Consider the following 19652-nt stretch of genomic DNA (forward strand, 5'->3'; position numbering starts at 1 on the left):
CTGGTACAAAGTCGCGATTTTCATCTACGCACACGGACAAGATCATCGTCCGACCAGCCGTAATGTTTTACTGGGCAGTCACTAAGACAAAAATCCTTGTTGCTGGAATAACTGCAGCAACGGCACAAAAACTGGGAAAATAAAAAAAAGTGAAAATGATCAATATTGTTACTTTCAAGACTTCATGAATGTTTTATTAGAGTGACCTTTCCGGAAATTACATAAATATTTTTACCAATACAGTACTATCAAACATCATTATCCATACACCAATATATAAAAAATCGGAACATTTAATCAACGTTTGGATATATAATTCAATTTGTTTCCACTGGAATACAAAATGATCTCTTTAATATTACAAATATTCCTGAGAAGAGTCCAGTGGTATTAATTACACGTAGGAATGTGCATACCAGACGTTCGTCGTTTGTTATGCACTACCAGAATGAATGTTAGACTAATCCCTGACCCCAAACATTCTTGCAACATAATCTAAGTTCAGAAATACACCCTGACCACGTATTGGAACTTCCATTTATACAGGTAAGGAACTATTTTCGTGTTGTAGAAGTACATATAGCTTTGCCGTACATTGGGAAAATAAGTCCACTTTATGTAATGCCCATTGTCTTGAAAACCCTGAGTATGCCTTAACAGGTCCAGCACAAGTAATGTAATGATGCCTTAAGTCAAATCAAATCACATCAGCAGAGTTACAGAAAATGTTCACATCTGTATGCACAGAAATTGTACAGAAAAATAATTATCTTGACATCTTTGTGACCGAGTTTTACTGATTATCCTTTTCAATTTCTGAATACAATTGAAATATACCATGACTTACTTTAAAAGTACTTTCTTCAAATAAAATGTAATTATACCTATAACAATCACTGACCAAGACAGTCGACAGTATGGTTTTTAATACATGTATTCAAACATTTCTGTAGATAACTTCATTAAAATATGTACATTTATAGTTTGAATCTTATTTAAAAGGCTTACGACTACTAGCACTGTAACTAGTTATTAAACCTTTGAAGAGTAATACAGTGGTTCTAACTAGTTATCAGTGGTATCATCTTTAGGTTTAACTATTAACAGTTTTACTAATCTGCAGAAAGAGAATGCTTTTGTGACTCTGCTGCTTCCATCATCTTGAAAAATTTGGAGTTCGGATTTGCGAGTAGAGAGGCTGGTTTATCAAATTCCGCAATCTGGGGATTGAAAATATACAGAGGATGGTGTTGAGTGCTGGGTCATCTTCCCTGCGCCACCCATGGCCACACCTTATGACCACACCCATGGCCACGCCCTTTTCACCTCTTCACTGTAAGTTGTGAAAACCTCAAGTCTATGACTGTGTGAAATGAGTGAGTATTGGTCTACTCATATCACTGCTACACCATCCACAAATGACCACACCCAATGGCCACACCCATGGCCACGCCCTTTTCACCTCTTCACTGTAAGTTGTGAAAACCTCAAGTCTATGACTGAGTGAAATGAGTGAGTATTGGTCTACTCATATCACTGCTACACCATCCACAAATGACCACACCCAATGGCCACACCCATGGCCACGCCCTTTTCACCTCTTCACTGTAAGTTGTGAAAACCTCAAGTCTATGACTGTGTGAAATGAGTGAGTATTGGTCTACTCATATCACTGCTACACCATCCACAAATGACCACACCCAATGGCCACACCCATGGCCACGCCCTTTTCACCTCTTCACTGTAAGTTGTGAAAACCTCAAGTCTATGACTGTGTGAAATGAGTGAGTATTGGTCTACTCATATCACTGCTACACCATCCACAAATGACCACACCCAATGGCCACACCCATGGCCGCGCCCTACTTACCTCCCCATCATCCATGACAAGTACCCTGTCCGAGTCTAAGATGGTGTTGAGGCGGTGAGCGATGGTGAGCATGGTACATTCGCTGAAAGCTTCCCTGATAGTGGTTTGGATCAGGCTGTCCGTGTCAGTATCAATAGCGGCTGTGGCTTCATCCAGCATCAAGATCTTACGAAGAAAAAAATGGAAACCACAAGTTACATCTTAAATCCGTTGGACATACCGACTTTCTTGATTTGTCTTTTTCATGGAAGGGGTAAATTTGAGAGAGGGGTAAAGATTTCCCGTCTGACAAACCTTGCTGTTTCGGAGCAGGGCTCTGGCCATGCATAGCAGCTGTCTCTCGCCAACAGAGAAGTTGTCACCGCCTTCCACCACTGGCGCCTCCAGCTGGTTGTCCAAGGCACTGATCTGTCATGACCCCCAAAATGACAAAAGTCCCAGAAAATATAACAGACTGGACACCTCAAACTATTAACTCAGGAAAATAATAATTCAGCGGAATTCTATGTAACAGAGCTGTCTCTGTGGATACATAATCCTAGGGTATACGCAAAACTGTATTAAATTGGGGCATTGGGGACTGTTGGGGTTAATCGGTATCGTTTACAAGGCACAAAAGATCAACTCTAGTTCCTGGTCTTGATTCCGTAGCCAAGTCCTACGTCTTCCCAAACATCCGATAAAATACCAATCAAACCGTTCTTTGAATGAAGCCAGAATAAGTGAGATTTGAAGCTTTCATGGTGGAAGTAGCAAGTAAATTAGATCGAGGTAACACCAGGGATATATCTCTTTTTTGAGTATGTGGGGTTCTGGAAAGAATTGGCGGTACTCAACGCTTCGGACAGTAGGCTCTGTCCATCGTCAGGAGATTGACAATGGCCAGAGGCCAGAATGAGATCAAACACGAAATAGCAAGAGCTCTTATAACTCCCCAATCGTCAGGAAATCCCAGTGTAGCATGCAAAAATTGTGCCATCGAAGTCAACCGTGACTCTTCTGTCTCACCTTTTCCTTCATGTAGGTCCGTTCGAGGGCTTCCCATACCTTGCCATCGCTGTAATCCTCAAAAGGATCCAGATTATACCTAACAGAATGGATGAAACCAGAGATTTTAATAGACCATCAACGTAACAATGTCATGCTTTGCTTACATGTTTGCTTTCCTATTGTGACTCGACGGATCGTGACAGACTTCACAGCCATAGGAAAGCACACATGTAAACAAAGTGTGACATCATTATGTCGCAGTTCTATCCGCTCTGAGCGGAACAAAAGAGGGCGTGTTTTTTGGTACTCACCGCATAGGCGTGCCATGAGGCCCACAAGTATATGCGCGTTTGACGCGGAGCACGCTGAGTACGCGTAACTAATTTATTCCGGAATGTATGGTCTTTGCGTACATGCAGAACACGTGTAAGAACCCGCTTGTAACCGCGTCTTTCTTTCGCCGATTGAGGGCGCGCTTCAGCTCAGGGGGGATAAGCTAAAGTAGCTTCTTCTGTCATCGTGTAGAGTTTACACAGCATGCTCAGATGCTTGGTACCATTCAGCTAAGTTTGGAACTATCATCACCAGATTGTCAGAAAAAACTTTTGGGACAAGTCCATAAATTCTGCCAAAGGTTTTTGCGCTTACCTGACGGTTCCTTTGAAGAGCACAGGGTCTTGAGGGATAATGGAGAGCTTAGATCGGAGGTCGTTCAGTCCGATGGTTGCTATGCTGACTTTGTCGATCAGGATCTCACCTGACGATGGCTCGACCAATCGGAAGAGGGCAACACCGAGGGAAGACTTTCCTATTCATGATTCAATGAAGGGAAGGATATTATCTGCTCAAAAGGTGCTGAATTTCACTGGTAAAAGTCTGTGTTGGTGACGAGTCTGTCACAAGTTCTTCCACAAGTCAATCTAGAAGTATGCTCAGTTCATTTGAATTTCCTATGACTTGACTTACCACTAGATGACTTGTAATTAAGTTGTGAAGATTCCCTCTTTAAGATTCCATTGCTTAGAGGTTCTGTTTTTTTTTGACACTGAGCTTTCAAAGGACATCAAACCTCCAAATCCTTGTATGAGATTTGTGAGATTTGCCAAAAAAGCGGCACCATACCTGAGCCAGTCCTTCCCACAATGCCAATCTTCTCCTTGGGTTTAATGTGGCAGTTGATGCCCTTGATGACGAGAGGCAAGTTGTCACGGTAACGCATCTTGTAGTTCTTGAACTCGATCTCCCCGTGCTGGGGCCAGTCTTCCTCGGGTGCAGTTTCCTCTATGTGGGCTGGGGCTTCAGATGTCAAAATCTTTCGAAAATGAACCCCCCCCAAAAAATCCGTCAATATGCCATACTCTGGCAAATTTTGGGGACTCCTTTATTTCTGACAAACTCACAAGAACTTCTTTACCAAGATGGCTTCAGTGGTACATTAAGATGTGATCTCAACCACCCATTACACCAATTCAAGGTGAATTTATTTGGCCCTGGCACTCTTGAGCAGAAAGTATAAGGAAGACTGAATAGACTTTTGGAACAGCTAGGATAAGATGTAGGTGGATCTAATTTATGTCACTTTAAAGTGTATAACTGTCCGCGAGGAACTTTGTGAGATTGCTCTAAGCTTACTTACTCGTGTGTAGTTCAGAATTCTTTCTACTGACGTAAGCCTCGCCTCTGTCTCTGATGCCATGAGAATGGTAATCTGGAATAAACCTGTGATCTGCATTTAAAAGGCAGGGTTTTCAGGGTAAGATTTGAATCAAGTTGATATAATTTTGTCAGATGTCACTCGCTCTTTGTTTGGAAAATTCACAGGAAGTGTAAGGCGTAATCTTTTACAAGGATTAGAACTACATGGTGTGTCAACACAGTTATCCCTTCTACTGTTCACATTTTTGAAGAACAGTTCGAACGATGGCTATTTTACATGGACATTACACACCACATGACACAGGATTTTATTGTACTTAACAGGTGTTTTACAGGGCTTTTTATCCTTATTGAAATTTTAATGACAAGTTTTTGTAAAGTTTCTTCGTTCTGTGTGTAACTGTTACTTTGGGTAATTCCAAAAATTAGGGGTCCATTTTTTTCGTGTCCCTGTCATATCAGACATATTATTTTGTTAGTTCAGATCACATTTTCCAAGTAATTTCCAAGAGTGACGAATGTCATTAATACAAATTACCTGCAAACAAATAGTTCTAGTTTCAAATCAATTCTGGTGATATTTCCATGTCAGATAGCAAAGGTCAGATGGAACAGGGACACAAAAATGTCACACTTTTGGACCCCTACTTTCTAGAATGACCCACTTGTGAATGTTAATTTTTTCATGAAATGGTTGCAATGTAAAAGGCAGAATGGAATTTCCTAGCCTAGCATGGCTTAGACTGGACTGGGATTGGAACTCTATCTTTGCTTCGAAAAACCAAGAACAGAAAACATGACTTTGGCATTGATTGAAACACAGTGAGTCAGCCTGCCACAAGACTGATTTTTGCACAAATCAACTATCACAGCAAAGCTATTTCAGTTTCCAGTCTTTAATGGCTAAACTACGTCCAATGGCTCATTAGAATATGAAAAATTGTAGGTGTCTAATATTTTGCACTCTCTAAGATGTTAGAATTAAATTGGCCACTTCACAAGGCTACCTGGATTGTATATGACACAGCCAGACCAGCTAAGGCCGGTGACACGATGCCATAGGTCAAAACCACAAAGAGATTGGTCACTAGAGAAGCCGTGATGATCAAGACCTCTAGCCGCTGACCAGCCCAGCGAGAAGCCATGCGGAAGATCATGTATGGTTGGGCGTTGTTATCTAACAGGTTGACGAACCTGATGGGGAGAAAGTCAAACACTTAATTCAAAAGGCATTTTTTGGCCACGTCACATGTGCCATTTTTGCCATTCTTTATGATCACTAGTTTTGGACTCGACTGATGAAAAACATTCATGTTTGTAGAAAAGAGAAGGCCCTTTTGTAATAAAATGCAATTTGCCATTTTTTGACCTCATGTTAGTGACATCTACGTTGGACTTTTGCATCTAACATGGCTTGTGTGGCAAAGGGTGTAATGAAGAACAGATTTTAAGTGAAGGATTACATACATAAGATGTCAACCCTGCAGTGGGAAAAAGGGAAGGTTCATGCTTATTTTGGTCATTGTCCAATGTTTGCCTCCTATCCTCTCCTTACCTGTCAATAAATTCTTCCGTTTTACCGTACGCATGTATGGTCGACAGGCCCTGCACCGTGGCCATGATGTGAGAAAACCATGGGGAGCGGGTGATGTTCTCAATGCGCTTGATGGCACGCGTCCCACGACGGTAGTAGTAGAGGATGACACCAAAGAAGAAGACAATCGGGACCATGACGGCCAGGAAGTAAGGGAAAACTATGCAGATGGTGATGAGAGCGAACAGGATCAGGAACATATTCTGGGTAAAGAGCTCCAGGTTGGTGGGCAGCTGCACGTCGACTGGATGGTGGGAATTGTGGGACGGGTGATGAGTGGCAAACAAAAAGGATTGAATAGCGATGGAATGATTGGCAAACAGAAACAGCTCTGTATGGACTCAGTGCAGTAAAAAAGAATGGAAAACATACTACACCCCTTAGAAACAAAGACCCAAAAATTGTGCACATTCTGGTGAAAAGTGAGCCAGGCAGACTGCATGTCAGACGGGCACGTTGAGTCTTTGGCATAATTCACAAGATCAGGGAATAATTGCAAAAAAGGAAGCTTTCTTTTTTAAGCCATGCAAGCTGGACTTGAACTCATGATGCAAAATATTTGAACGAGTCCTTTGATAGAGCACGACAAAGCAAACAAACACCCTGCTGGACTTGTGTAACCACCACCACTTTATCCATTCCCCCATCTCCCCTTAAGTCTAACTTACGTCCAAAGTAATTGGCTATGGCTGCTGGTAAGGCATGACTATGGAGAGTGAATTTAGCGACTCCCATAGGATCGTGTGCAATTGAGATCCACAGTCACATGACTTGGACAAACCAATACTCTACATCCATGAACCCTTGCACAAATGGGCTACATGCATTCACTTTCTGATGAGCTTGTGAGCATTTCGCGTATCGAGTCATATCACAACGGCCAAACCTAGTATGTGTCCAGCATAGTGAGTAAATGCCAGGCATGTTAGTGCTCAACGAGATGTTAGTGAAACGGGTCAATTTACAGTAATGGCTCATAAAAGGAAGGACGTGTGTAATATGGACTAAATAGACAACGTAACCACGATTCTGGACCCATCTAGAATCCCTCTACAATGCCAAAGGGTTTAAGTAGATTATTTCCGATGGGATACAGCAGTTTTGTCTTTTGAGACCAACAGTCAACACCGGCCCACCTTCATCCATATCTTTGGAGAACCTGTTGAGGATCCGCCCAGTAGGGGTGGTGTCGAAAAATGACATGGGGCTACGGAAGACCTTGACGAAGACGATGTCATGCATGGTTGAAGAAGCCTTGAGCAGAACCTGTGACATAACAACAAAAATCACTGAGTTGTTTGAGTCCTGTCGTTGCTCATTTGACGCTCCAACTTCGATGCTGGTCTTTTTTTGGGTTACGACTGGAATATCAGCTTCCTTCACTTGAGTCAACAAAATCATCTTTCAAAAACTGTCTTTCAAGAACTCTGATGGTCAAAGGCCGTTGTGCTTTACCTTCATCAAGACTCCACTTTTCAGACCGCCAAAAACGAGCGTGGCAACAAGAGTCACACCATAGATCAGCATGTAAAAGTACAAGTCTGGGTGGTCGGCGATGTTTCCTATCGTCACCAAAGTAGGGGGATCACCTGGGTTGGTGCCGTTCACTTCAATCTAAGTAAGGGAAATCAAAACAGAAAAAGATAATGCTCCACTCTATTTTTGACCCGCAAATGGATATCCTTAATACTTTCTGCCCTGAAGAAACCGAGAGAAGAGATGATGAACCAAGGTTCCAATTTGTCATGAGAGGAACCTTAGGGTAATGTTCCCAGAGAAATCCACAGGATCGTACAGGGATTCGGAAACCCAATCTATGTGTTGAACGGGTGGGATTCGAACCCAGGTTCTTGAGACCAATTGTCCTACCTGTGTTCCATTTCCCTGGTTCAGCCAGAAGCTCAGCCACCAGTTGTTAAAGTTCAGACTCCCAATCACCAAGATGTAGGTCAGGAAGGCTAGTAGGATCATGTGGTAGCCACCGGCGGCCTTCATGTAGCCTTTGTAGGTCACCCAGCCCACGGCTTTGGCCGATCGATCTTCCTCTTGTACCAGCTTGCCACCTGGAGAGGGAACCGGGGAGCTATCAATCCAAACTGATTGATTTCTGAACTCGTTCCTGACTTTATTCTGGGGAAGTCGGGGAGCCATTTTTAGAGATATGCTAAGATTGGACTTTTTGGCTCACCCTCTTGTTTCCCCAGTTCCTCGGACGCGTCGCTCGCCACGCTCCTGGCCGACATGCGGCTCACGCTCCTCTGCAGCTTGTCTCCCTCCTCCCTGTGAAGCTCCACATCTTCATTACCATTCTCCTCGCTCTCGGCCTTGGCATGGTGCTTGCGGATCAGGCGGGCATACTCTCCTTCGTTGTTCATCAGCTCTTCATGGGTGCCTCGTTCAGCGATGCGACCATCAACCATTGTCAGAATAGTGTCGCAGTCTTTCAGATACTGTGGGAAAATGATTAGGCCTTCTGTGTCCCTCTCGCTTTAAGTTTGTGAACTGGTGCAAATTATAGTTACCGACTTTTACCTAGCAAAACCGAAACTTCTGAAAATTGTTTAATCTTCGTTAATGCTTGCTCTTAGTTTAAATACAGACAACTCCAGCACAAACCTGGAGTTGATGCGTTACAAATAGCACTGTCTTTCCCTGGAGGGCACCCTTGATACACTCATTGAATATGTGCAGTCCGACGTGTGCATCCACCGCGCTCAGAGGGTCATCCAGGAGGTAGACATCGCGATTGGCGTAAACTGCCCTCGCCAGACTGACACGCTGCTTCTGGCCTCCGCTGAGGTTGATGCCTCGCTCTCCAATCTAAAAACAGTGAAACGCACTTACAGTTTTAGAATATTCTAATCAATAATAAATAAAACCCAATCCAATGCATGAGTGCCGCTATGTCACCAATATGGAAGATCAGAAACTGGCCAGCATGACCTCTGACTTGAGGTCCACCTAAAAATATGAAAGCTACATGCATTACACACCAGAAAACCTGACCAGTGAGAACACAGAGATAGTAGGCACAGTATATCCAATACATTATCCAAAGCAGTGAGGGTGTCGTTGAATCTCACACTTATGTTATTAACCAACCTCAGTTAAATCGCCGTCTGTCAGAATCTCCAGGTCCTGTTTTAAGCAGCAGGCTTTGATTGCCGTCTGGTACCTATCCTCCTCCATCTCGGCACCAAAGAGAATGTTTTCCTGCAGCGAGGCATTGAAAATCCAGGGCTCCTGGGAGGCGTAGGCAAAGGAGCCCGATACAGCGAGGGAGCCCTCCATGGTGTGCATCTGTCCCAGGATGGCTGAGATTAGGGAAGATTTCCCGCTACCGACAGCCCCACAGACTCCTGTCAATTGACCCTGAGGGTGAAACAATTTTGAAGCTTAGTGCAACTTTGGCACCTTCCGTGCACAGTGTGGGTCGTTATGTTTGAGTTCCAAACTAAAAACTCACATTCTGAACCAACAGAGAAAAAATGAAAACTTTTCGCACCTTTTCAAGACTGAGGTCGATATCAAAGAGAGTCTTGGCCTTGAGGTCATCTGGATTGGTGGGTTCATCTCCACTGACCTCTGACCCCTTCCTAGCTTTCTCAATTCTTCCTCCCTTTTTCCCGTTGCTTGTTGAGGAGCTGGCATTGTTGTTGGTGTTGCCGGCTTCATTGAGTGGGACATCCTCAAAGTTTTCACTGCCCTCCTCCGTGGGGGAATCGGATAAAACACTTGGGCCACCATTTTCAATTCCATTTCCTGTGAGTGGATAAGTTAAAACTGATCACCAAATCCAAATTCCTGGAAAGAAAGTGTTGAGAATTCTGTTTTGAAATGCAATACCAACTTTGGGTGTTACTGACATCGAAATTAAAATCGAAATCACGATGAGAAAGAGAATTGATATCCATCCGAAGCCGGATTGCATTGCACAACCACTTAAATTTTGACCAAATATCAATATGAAAAAAATCAGAGTAGTGCGCACACAACGGCTTGTAAATGAACTGGAAGACAAACCTTACCTGGCTTTGTGTCATCCACAGCAACTGTAACTCCGTTGATGGTGGCCCCATCGGCAGCGTGCTTCTCCTCATCTTCATCTCGGTCCTCTCCCTTACCACTGTCGGTGGATCTGATCTTGTCCCAGGCAAAGGTGCCGCCGGATATGACCACACTGTACTGGTCATTGGGCGGCATGTGCTGGAGAGGTGGGATATCTGACATGTCCAGGACACTCTTGAGGTGGAGGGGGGGGGGGAAAAGGAGAGAATTTGATGGAGTCAAAAAGACCCACTAGAACTTGCAGGGAAACACATTTCCCAATTCTTCTACGGATCTACAAAAACTCCAATCTTCTTAGGAAAAACTACAAAATGTCATGTTGTAATGAGGCTGCATTTGAAGTGGAAGTAAACTAAACACGCAACTATGCAGCGGAGGGATAAATGTCATAAGCAAATACCAATTTTAATATTTAAAAATAAAAACACTTTCTTTTCGAAGGATGCTTTCATTTCAGGGTGTGTTGTTATCACCTGGCTGTGTACTAGACAGAACGAGTCAGGTTGGCGTGGTGGGTTCTTTCCTCGCTTTTCACCTCTGCGGTGTGGGTTCAATTCCCGGCTTGGTTCACTAGTGGATTGGGTTTTCAGTCCCTACCTGATTATGCGGGTTTTACCAAGATATTCCACGGGGGTTTTCCTCCCACCTCTAAAACTGAAACTGCTTCTCAGTCATTTCAATGTGCCTGAGTTTTGAAGTATATGAAGTTGGCGCATCACTGGGAAGGAGACTCACCCGTATTCTCCTCAACGCGATGGCAGACTCTGCTAGAACGCGCATAGCGAAAGGTGTGGGTCCCAGGACAACTCTCATTGAGTTCAGAACAGCGATTAACGTAAAAGCCTGCAAACAAGATTTAGGGGGAAGAAAACTCCATGTTTATCTTATAAATAAGGCTAAAAATGACCCACAAAACACAACAAAATTAGTGTTTACTTTCAATAGCTAGTTAAGTTGAAATATGACAATGCTTTGAAGAATAAAGCAAAGGTTGAAAGCCTATTCTAAGGAGTAACGCATTGCAAAAAGCCAATTTGGTGTCTCAGCATGGCAGGACTATAATTGATAAGCATGCTTGTTGCAAAGTTAGCTGCAGCTGTTTTAGGGCATGAGAGTCGGTGTACCGAGGCCAAACCTTAGTGTGCACATCGATCATCCCAAATGATCTATATCTTAATCCTGAGTGCGCGCCGGCTCATCAACGGCAACAAACGAATTCTCAACGTGACCAGTAAAAGACGGCAAAAGGAAAAGTACTTCAGCAGCGGTGATGTCATTGCCGAGGCTGATGTGGATGATGATGGTCAAGACGGAGGCGGCGTTGGGTACCAGCGGCACCAGTGACAAGCTGAAACTAATGATGTAAGCGACCCTCTCCAAGACTGTACGTTCTCTGGCTCGTATGGCTATGAAGAGAGTATAACGAGAGAAAAACATCCCCTCACCTTTAACTGCTTGTCAAACAACAGACTTTGAATTGATGAAGTCTTGATGCTTTGATAACACTATAAAAACCTGCATCAATTCCACACTGACCTGCTACTTTCTTGGCAAACGGCGCTTCCCATGCGTACATTTTGATGAGTTTGACAAAGGTGAGCACCTCACTCATTTTCTGTACCCTCTCATCTGTGATCCTGATGCCTCGCTGGCGAAACTTGGCAATAACCCTACCCATGACCAACTGGAGAGACAACAAAAAATCCTTGAATCATCCATCCACACGACTCCTTCGATAAAAGGTGGGATTGAGACAGAGACAGAAGGCTTGAGGCCAGCTAGTTATACAATGTAGAAATGGATTGAATTTTTACAGAAGATGAGGACCAAACACATTTTAAGGTCATGTCAAATTTTTCTGAGCCTCAGTTCCGGCTAGGGCTGCACTTTGTACTGGGGATAGGTGAAATACAGTGGGAAGGTAGAGTTGGAATTTCTCCTGCACATGACTGACGGCACAAATGCACCTGCAGAGGCGTGATCACCATGAATGTCCCCAGCACACCGATCAAAGCCGCCGGCCCAATGATTATCGACACGGCAGTGATGCAGGAGACCAATAGGAAGCAAGAGGCGATGAGTAGGTTGCCGATGACCATGGCATCAAACAAACGCTGGCTATCATTAGTGCAGATGTTCACGATCTGGACACAGAAAGAGCCCAAACATCAAGTGAGTACTCAATCACAGCAAATACCCCGTCGGATAGAAGTGGGCTGGTACGCCACAGGTGACAGTCAATTTCTTATTAATTTCCTTCCATATTTGTCAAGGACATGTGCCTACAGTAGATGGTAGTAAAACAAGTGCAAACAATTTGGATACGCCTTAGACGATGTGACTAAGAAAGCCAATCTATTGGAATGTTTAACTGTAGGTATTTCACTGGAAAAACAAGTGCATGACACGTCAAAGTTTTGTTTTTTAATGATGAACAAAATAACGCTGAAGACAAGCAGCTCCTTAGTCATAGTGTGTACAGGTCAAGTCATATACAAAAAATGGGAATGACATTGCCAATCTTACCTCTCCCACTGTCTTGTCCTGGAGACTACGCAGACGAGCGACCTTCTTGAACATCATGGAGAGCAAACCGTTGCGCAGCCGGTTGGCCGAACGTAAGCTGGTCATCCAGTAGGCTACATCAAAGATGACCCGCAGGATATTCAATCCCAAGATGGCGAAGACGATGCCCAAACCGTAGCCCAGATCCTGCTCCTCGGCCTCAGTGTACATGAGCAGCCGCTGCACCAAGATGGCCTGGGGGCACAAAGTTGATTTTGATAGGGAAAAAAACCCATTTTGATTCAATAAATTGAAGGTGATATATTTGGTTTATTCCTCCATTCTCCATGTGATGAAATAGTAATAAATTAAAGTGACCCCTACACCCCTGGCATCAGCGCACATGGAAAAGAACATTCAAGTTTAGTAAATCAAATACAATTGACAGCAAGCATATTTGGAACCTGTTACCTCTACACTAAGATACTTGCATTCTACCCACAAGACTGTCCTGCACCGTGCTTGGAGTCTCTTTACTTGTCTATGCCTTCTGTTCAAAGAGCACTTGTCAGGAGTCATAAGCCAGTACCAAGTTCAAGCAAGGGCTACGCTGTAAACCAGCGTTCGATCTTGTAAGGTATCCTGGATACATTTGGTACAGAGGTTATCAGGTGAAACTGAATAGTGAGCCTGGCCTGATTTGTCTCACATGGTCCGGGGTCATGTTCCAAGTTAGCCGAACATTAGTACCTCTGTAAACTTGCAAAATCAGGGAGATCTGGTCTCTATTTATCCAGAGAGGGTTGACATGTCTGTGCTGACAACGCACGTGTGACAAAAATCACAAAATGTATTCAACTATCAGGAATGTACGCACTGTGATGACAAAAAGGCAGGAGAAGGCTAACAGAAGCGACAGAACAGCCAGGACATGGCGAGTGCGGACGTATCGCAGGGCAACAGCGCTCAATGAAGCTTTGTCTTTTCCTTTCTTCTTGAGTTCTTCATCCCACATCAACTGGAATCTGTTGGAAGAATTGACATGGAAACATTGGCATTTGTGAGGGTCTGATAGAAGTATTCCATTAAATGCCGACAGGCACAGAGCACTGTGTTCACGAGGGACAAATATTAAACTACGCGTGGGGCTTTCCCATCAGTTGTTGGGTGGTAATAGAGAAAATACCTAACTGCATGAAAAAAAAACTTTTGATAATTAAACCCTGAATAGTCCTCAATCCTCCAACACATCGAGGGCAGAGACTGTTGGGGTCAAAGTTTGATTTGCAAATTTTGCCTTTAAACTATTCGTTTACATCAGATATACCACTCCAACTGATGTCTAACGGTCCGAGCAAGAAGGGTGGAATTTCATTCTGAAACCTACAAGAGGAATATATTATACTTTTGTGAGATGGGATGAAGTTACAACGACAGGGAAATTATGAATATCTAAACATAATTTTACCACTCGTGAAGAAAAACAAAGTGTTTGGAGATTGTATTAATTACCAATGGTATAATACTGTATGTGTACTTCCAAAAATTGTGAAATTCAATATTGTCAGTCAACAAAGTTGAAACAGAAATGCAACAGAATTAAATACAAATCCACAAATGTCATGAAATTCATACTTTTGCCAACTCCAAATATTTAATTTTGTAAGCTGTTACATACAGGTAGGTTTACAAGCATGATTACATGCAAAGTGTGTCTTCTTTTAACCAAATCCCCCATAAAGGTTTATGTCTGACATTAGATTACCCAGATAAGCTGCATACATGCACATGAAGCCTGCTGAAATTATGATTACCTCAGACAGACGTGTCATATACTCAGGCACATAGGAAGATGATTCTATGGGGGGGGCAGAAAAATCAAATCTCTCTAAAATTTCCATTATTCCAAGGTAATCTGGATCAAATTATTACACACCGCTACAAATACTCTCCACTCCGAGAATGCAATTACACAACTTGATTAGGGGGTCCTGCCCCCCCCCCCCATATCTTTGGGCCCTCGGCCCCTATGTGCCTGATACTGGTGTTCTACAGAGAAGTAGGGGTAGATCAAGTGAGATGACTAGGCAGAATTTGGCCATGCTCACATAATCCTGCCAGTCCCTGCCAATGGATGTCATTGTTTGCGCTGGATTCCCAATGACAAAAGAGCGTCAGATAAAAAGGACTATACCAGTCGTCTGGAACTTGGGTCAACCTAAAACAGCACAGAGGTTTGTTGGGCCCCAAAATGTTTGTTTAGCCAAACACCGTGAGCCAAAACAGGCAAATGGTTGAATGTGGCGGAACTGACCCGACACTGTGCCAAGTTTTGGCTCTACACAAAGTCGTTCAGCACAGTTTCCTGCTTAAAATAACCTAGTAAATTGGAATCCTGGTTAGTAAATTTGAATCCTGGTTAGCTTGAGCAGAAAAATACTCTTGACGGGGAATCAATTTCATTACAGAGGCAGTATCCCCCTGTCTTGTAAGGTCTGAACAGGACTGAATATGATATTCTGTCACTTTAAGGCTTTTGTGATTATTACACACCGAGAGCTGTTTCGGGGCTTGTGAGATTAATTCACAAGCTTACACGAGTGCATTTCAAACCTGCTTAATTGTGAGGATGTTTCTAACAACTTGGTCATTTTGCTTGCCAGGGTCATTAGAAACTTTGTGTAGGCCTATTTGTAGTAAAGACCCATACAAGATTACCTAAGGAACCTTATGCAATTTTCTTGGTATATGACAAATTCCCAGGCAAGGCTAGCACTATCGACACAGCCTCGACTGAAATTTGGAATTAAGTCAGTAAACTATGTTGCCAGCAACTTTTCTGATATTGCCAGCTTCATTTTTAAAAAAGCATTTATGCCAAGCAAAATGGTGGTATGGATCTCACTGCAAACTGATCAATGACCCCCAAACATTTACCAACATCAGCCTCTCTACTTCAGTTAAATAGTAGCTAGCAAAGTACATGTACAGAACGCTGCTGATGGCAGGATGGCATAGATCTCTGTAACACCAAAAGTGACCTGTACATTGCCCAGTGATTCATGACAATGACTAGGAAAACGTGCCAGGAGTTAATCCTACGTCATGAAAAGATGGTCTAACAATGTCACTCTGTACTTTAATTGCTAACTTGAAGGTCATTTTAATGACAGGGTGATGGTTGAAACTGATCTCAAATTTAAGTGGTTTTTTAATTGCCTTTTATTGTTTTATGGTGATTGCCTGGACAAGTACCAGTATTTATGGAAACCATCTTTTTAATGGGTGTGCATAGCCTGGCATGAAGCCTTGATGCTGATAATAATGATGGCTCTGGATTTCATTTGAGTGAAAAACAAATACTGACTTGAAAATACTAAAAAGTTACTGAAAATTCAAACACGTCAAGCTGCCAAACAAATATATGTTCAGATGTGATCATATCATAAGATGAACATGTTTACTGTACTTTGGAAAATGAACAACATGTAATTTATTGCTTTTCCATGAGTGTCATGCCCATTTAAAATCAAACTGTAGTTAATGACAATACTAAAGAGGAATTAACTGGAAACACATGTTAACAGACCTCGGTTACGATGACACAATGTGTTATAGTGCATGCTTTCTTTTGGTGCAACATGGACTGACCCAATAGGAAAGTGTATACAACAGAAAAACGTGAGCGGGCCTATTACGTACATGTTAACTTTGCAGTCAGTACACAAAAAAGAAAACAACAAAATCTTTTGTTTGCAATTTTTTTTTCTTCAGAATATTAACCTGAAGAGAGAGGAAAATAAACTCAAAGCTTTCTGATCATCTGCTTCAGTGCATTTGTAGGAACACAAGTTGGGCTATATGAAATCTTTAAAATAAACTTAGGAGTATAAGCTATAATTCATATTACTCAATTACTGCATTGTAAACGGAATTATAAGAAATAAAGAGTGCTCAAAATTCTTTCTTTGTCAACCCTAACCCCAAAGCATATCATTTGGCTAACAGGACTCTGTATTACAAAATACCACGTAGCAGTCTGAGCCTGAAGGACCTAGCCCTACAAATGACTACTTCTGGCTAGGTTATTTCTTTAGGGAGATCATAGAGCCCCTTTAATAAAGAAAGAGTATGAAAGTAGGGTAAAGTTCGCTGACACACCATCTACATGTATTGTTTGCTTATTTGGATAAAGGCCAACTGAAGCAAAGGTTTTGGGAGGCTGGTCAGAACTGCGTGCCCTGAGAATTTATTCATCCAACCGTCAAGGTAGGTGTATAGCTATGGCTGTAAACTAAACAGCAGGTGCATGTTTGCACATCTATATTTAGCCTTGGCATACAGTGCTGAGTACCATGCTGCAGTTGATCAGTGATAACGTCCAGCAAATTGAAACTTGGCTAGGGGTAGAAACCAATCATATCAGTCACGCATGCATGTCTTTGATTCGGACTACAGTGCACTTTATATACAGGGATATGTCGAAGGTGTCTGGTCACGAGGCAGGCACATGAACCACGAGTTGTTGGACTATTACCAGTGGAAAAATAAACTGTGTATTTATAGTTTGTTAACGTACATCCACGCCTCCCTACACATTACATCCTACACGGCTAAAAGCTTTACAGTGTCAAAGGCTAGCCTGTAAAAATTTAAGCTAAATTACTTGACGGGCTAACTCAATGTTGACTGGATACAAATACATGTTGTTCTTGTAGTTGTTTTGGAAAACAATCTAAGGTATTGATTAAGTCCCAGTGCAAGTACGTAGGCACTTGTGAGAGACAGATATGAACTACAATCACAATAAACAAAAGACCACTTACTTCTTAATTTACAAATTAAATGGTGTTTGCTGTCTGTCTGGGGAGGGCAACAGGTTAATGTGCTTTGAAGTTTGTTGGAGACAAATGTTTAAATCTTACAATAAAAATATATCTCTCTTTTTTAAAAAAAAGTTCTGAAACTAAAAATGCAAAGACTGATTAAAAATTCGGCCCCCCCAAAAATGTCAAAAATAAGTGTGACGATTTTTCACGATAAATTATGTTACCTATCACCATTGAGGTGTCCGCTGTCCCTGTCGGAAAAGGCCCAGAAGTCAGAGACTTCCAGCTGTCTCTTGGCAGCTTTCTTAAACATGGGAGTCAACCAGGACAGAGTGAGGTAGGAGAACAGACCGCTATGGTCCAAGGGTAGAAAGGCACTGGACCTGTGACAAAAAGATGAGTCAAAGGCATTCGAAAAAAAGACTGGCATATTTGAGGAATTCCAGTAATTGTCGTTTTGGCAATTACATGTAGTTTTTGTTAACCTTTTTAAGCATGTCTTTATTGTCCATGACAGTAAACTAAGGCGAAAAAGTAAGGGGTGCTCCACACAATCTTTGTAGAATGTCAATACAACAGCAGTAAGGGTCTATGTAGATCAGTAGATGTTTCAACATCAAAATCTCGGATTATCAAGATGTATTTTTGCGTTGGGGAGATGTTAATTATATATAACGGGTTTGCCCTTATATACGTTGGGTAAGGGCAAACCCGTTATATATAATTAAAATCTCGGATCTAAGATGGAATTTCGGAGTTTCCATTTTTGATCCAAGAATGAACAAGGCAATTACTGTGGTACAGCACGTTTCTTTTGTCGGGATTACACAGCATAGCTTCAAGCAATAACAACTTAAATCCAAAACATTAGAAGACATCTAAATTAAGGTATCAACAAGTAATGTAAAATATGTACAATGTAGTTGTGTCCGTCTGCTGATCAAAAATGATATTCTCAAAACAAAACAAAGTTCAACTGTTATGTAAAAAGCAACAGAAATCCAAATGCGACTTACTTTGGTTTTGGACGGACTGGCACCAAAACTTTCATTGTTTCCTTGTATTTGGTGACTCCTTTTCTCTTCCGGTATGTAATCTGTCTCTCATCCTCTGGCTTTAACACAACATCTTCATCAGTGCGGATGTCGGCAAGTGCGGCGTTGTCAACAGGAAACGCTCCAATGAGATCCACGGCATTACCGGCCCTAGGCTGATCACTCCCGGTGGATTCAACATCATAAGGAGTGTCTTCCCCCATGACGAAATGATAGTCTTCACAGTTCAATCACTCGCTTTAAAATCTTTATTTCAAATCTTATGTGATGCTCCAAATCCAACTAGCCCTAACTGAACATGCTGGAACTTAGTGAAAGAAAACAAAACATGCATGCATATCATACATGCAATAAGACAACAATGCTCATATCCAGGAAGGGCTCAAGTGTCTTCCTTCCTCACATTCCGGTGCATGCAAGATAGGGCACGACTGGCCTGCTTCTACTGAAGTTCTAGTTCTGATCATGCTGATTGATAGACCATGGAGGAAGGAAACTGTGCAACGTCCATACCGGTCCTCCCCGGTTGCCGGTGCAAACGCGGGAACTGCCCTCTGCCTCTCAAGTTACTCTGGAAATTGGGATCAGTCTCTTTTCAACTTGCCACACTAAAACCGCGATCACGAAGAAAAGTGAGTAAGCTATCGGATCAATTGAGCGGCATCGGACTATACACCGCTTGAAATCGTCGGCATCACCGCTTTTATTATGAAAATAGGCTCTCCGCATCGATCTCGATCCTCGTTTCATTCTGCCAGTCCGCGCCTGTGGAATGGTGGCGCTATGCAAGTTGACCGTTAAAGGCGAAAGTTTGGTCGGTGGTAACCAACAGCATTTTGGAGAGTTATGTGCAATAGGATATGACTAGGGGGCAATTAGTGGCAGAACACCCGTGGAAGATTTCGCGGCGAAAGTCATAGCGTATTAATTCTAATTTATAGGAATCACTCCATTTCAGAGTGTTCCTGTCGTGTTCACATTATTAATCAGCTGATTGAAACTTAACTTAACTCAACTTAATTAATTCTGAAGAAATAGGGGAAAAAGAAATACAAGCTGGTCCGACTTCGTATAAAATCCTTATC

At 42.5% G+C, this 19652-nt stretch overlaps 1 protein-coding gene across 2 annotated transcripts; it reads right to left on the reverse strand.

Moving 5' to 3' along the window:
• Positions 1 to 171: 171 nt before the first annotated feature.
• LOC110980956 (ATP-binding cassette sub-family C member 5-like) lies at positions 172 to 19341 on the reverse strand. 2 transcript variants are annotated; one of them, XM_087145340.1, is made up of 25 exons: positions 18529 to 19341; positions 17737 to 17895; positions 13561 to 13708; positions 12705 to 12938; positions 12146 to 12322; positions 11715 to 11862; positions 11436 to 11584; positions 10914 to 11021; positions 10139 to 10352; positions 9616 to 9872; positions 9213 to 9482; positions 8727 to 8930; positions 8299 to 8560; positions 7980 to 8173; positions 7566 to 7724; positions 7247 to 7376; positions 6072 to 6270; positions 5524 to 5710; positions 4497 to 4586; positions 3983 to 4172; positions 3509 to 3668; positions 2879 to 2957; positions 2165 to 2278; positions 1871 to 2035; positions 172 to 1220 (listed from the first exon to the last, which is right to left on the reverse strand). In XM_087145340.1, the coding sequence occupies exons 1-25, from the start codon at positions 18768 to 18770 to the stop codon at positions 1113 to 1115; spliced, it is 4347 nt and encodes a 1448-aa protein (XP_087001466.1). In that variant the 5' UTR covers positions 18771 to 19341; the 3' UTR covers positions 172 to 1112. The 2 variants fall into 2 exon arrangements, with proteins under 2 accessions (XP_087001466.1, XP_022093741.2); XM_022238049.2 differs by having other exon boundaries at positions 6072 to 6354; positions 18529 to 19340.
• Positions 19342 to 19652: the final 311 nt, after the last annotated feature.

The sequence above is a fragment of the Acanthaster planci genome, linkage group LG14, assembly GCF_054643075.1.
Source record: "Acanthaster planci isolate LZ-2023a linkage group LG14, COTS_SCS, whole genome shotgun sequence".
Classification (NCBI taxonomy): domain Eukaryota; kingdom Metazoa; phylum Echinodermata; class Asteroidea; order Valvatida; family Acanthasteridae; genus Acanthaster; species Acanthaster planci.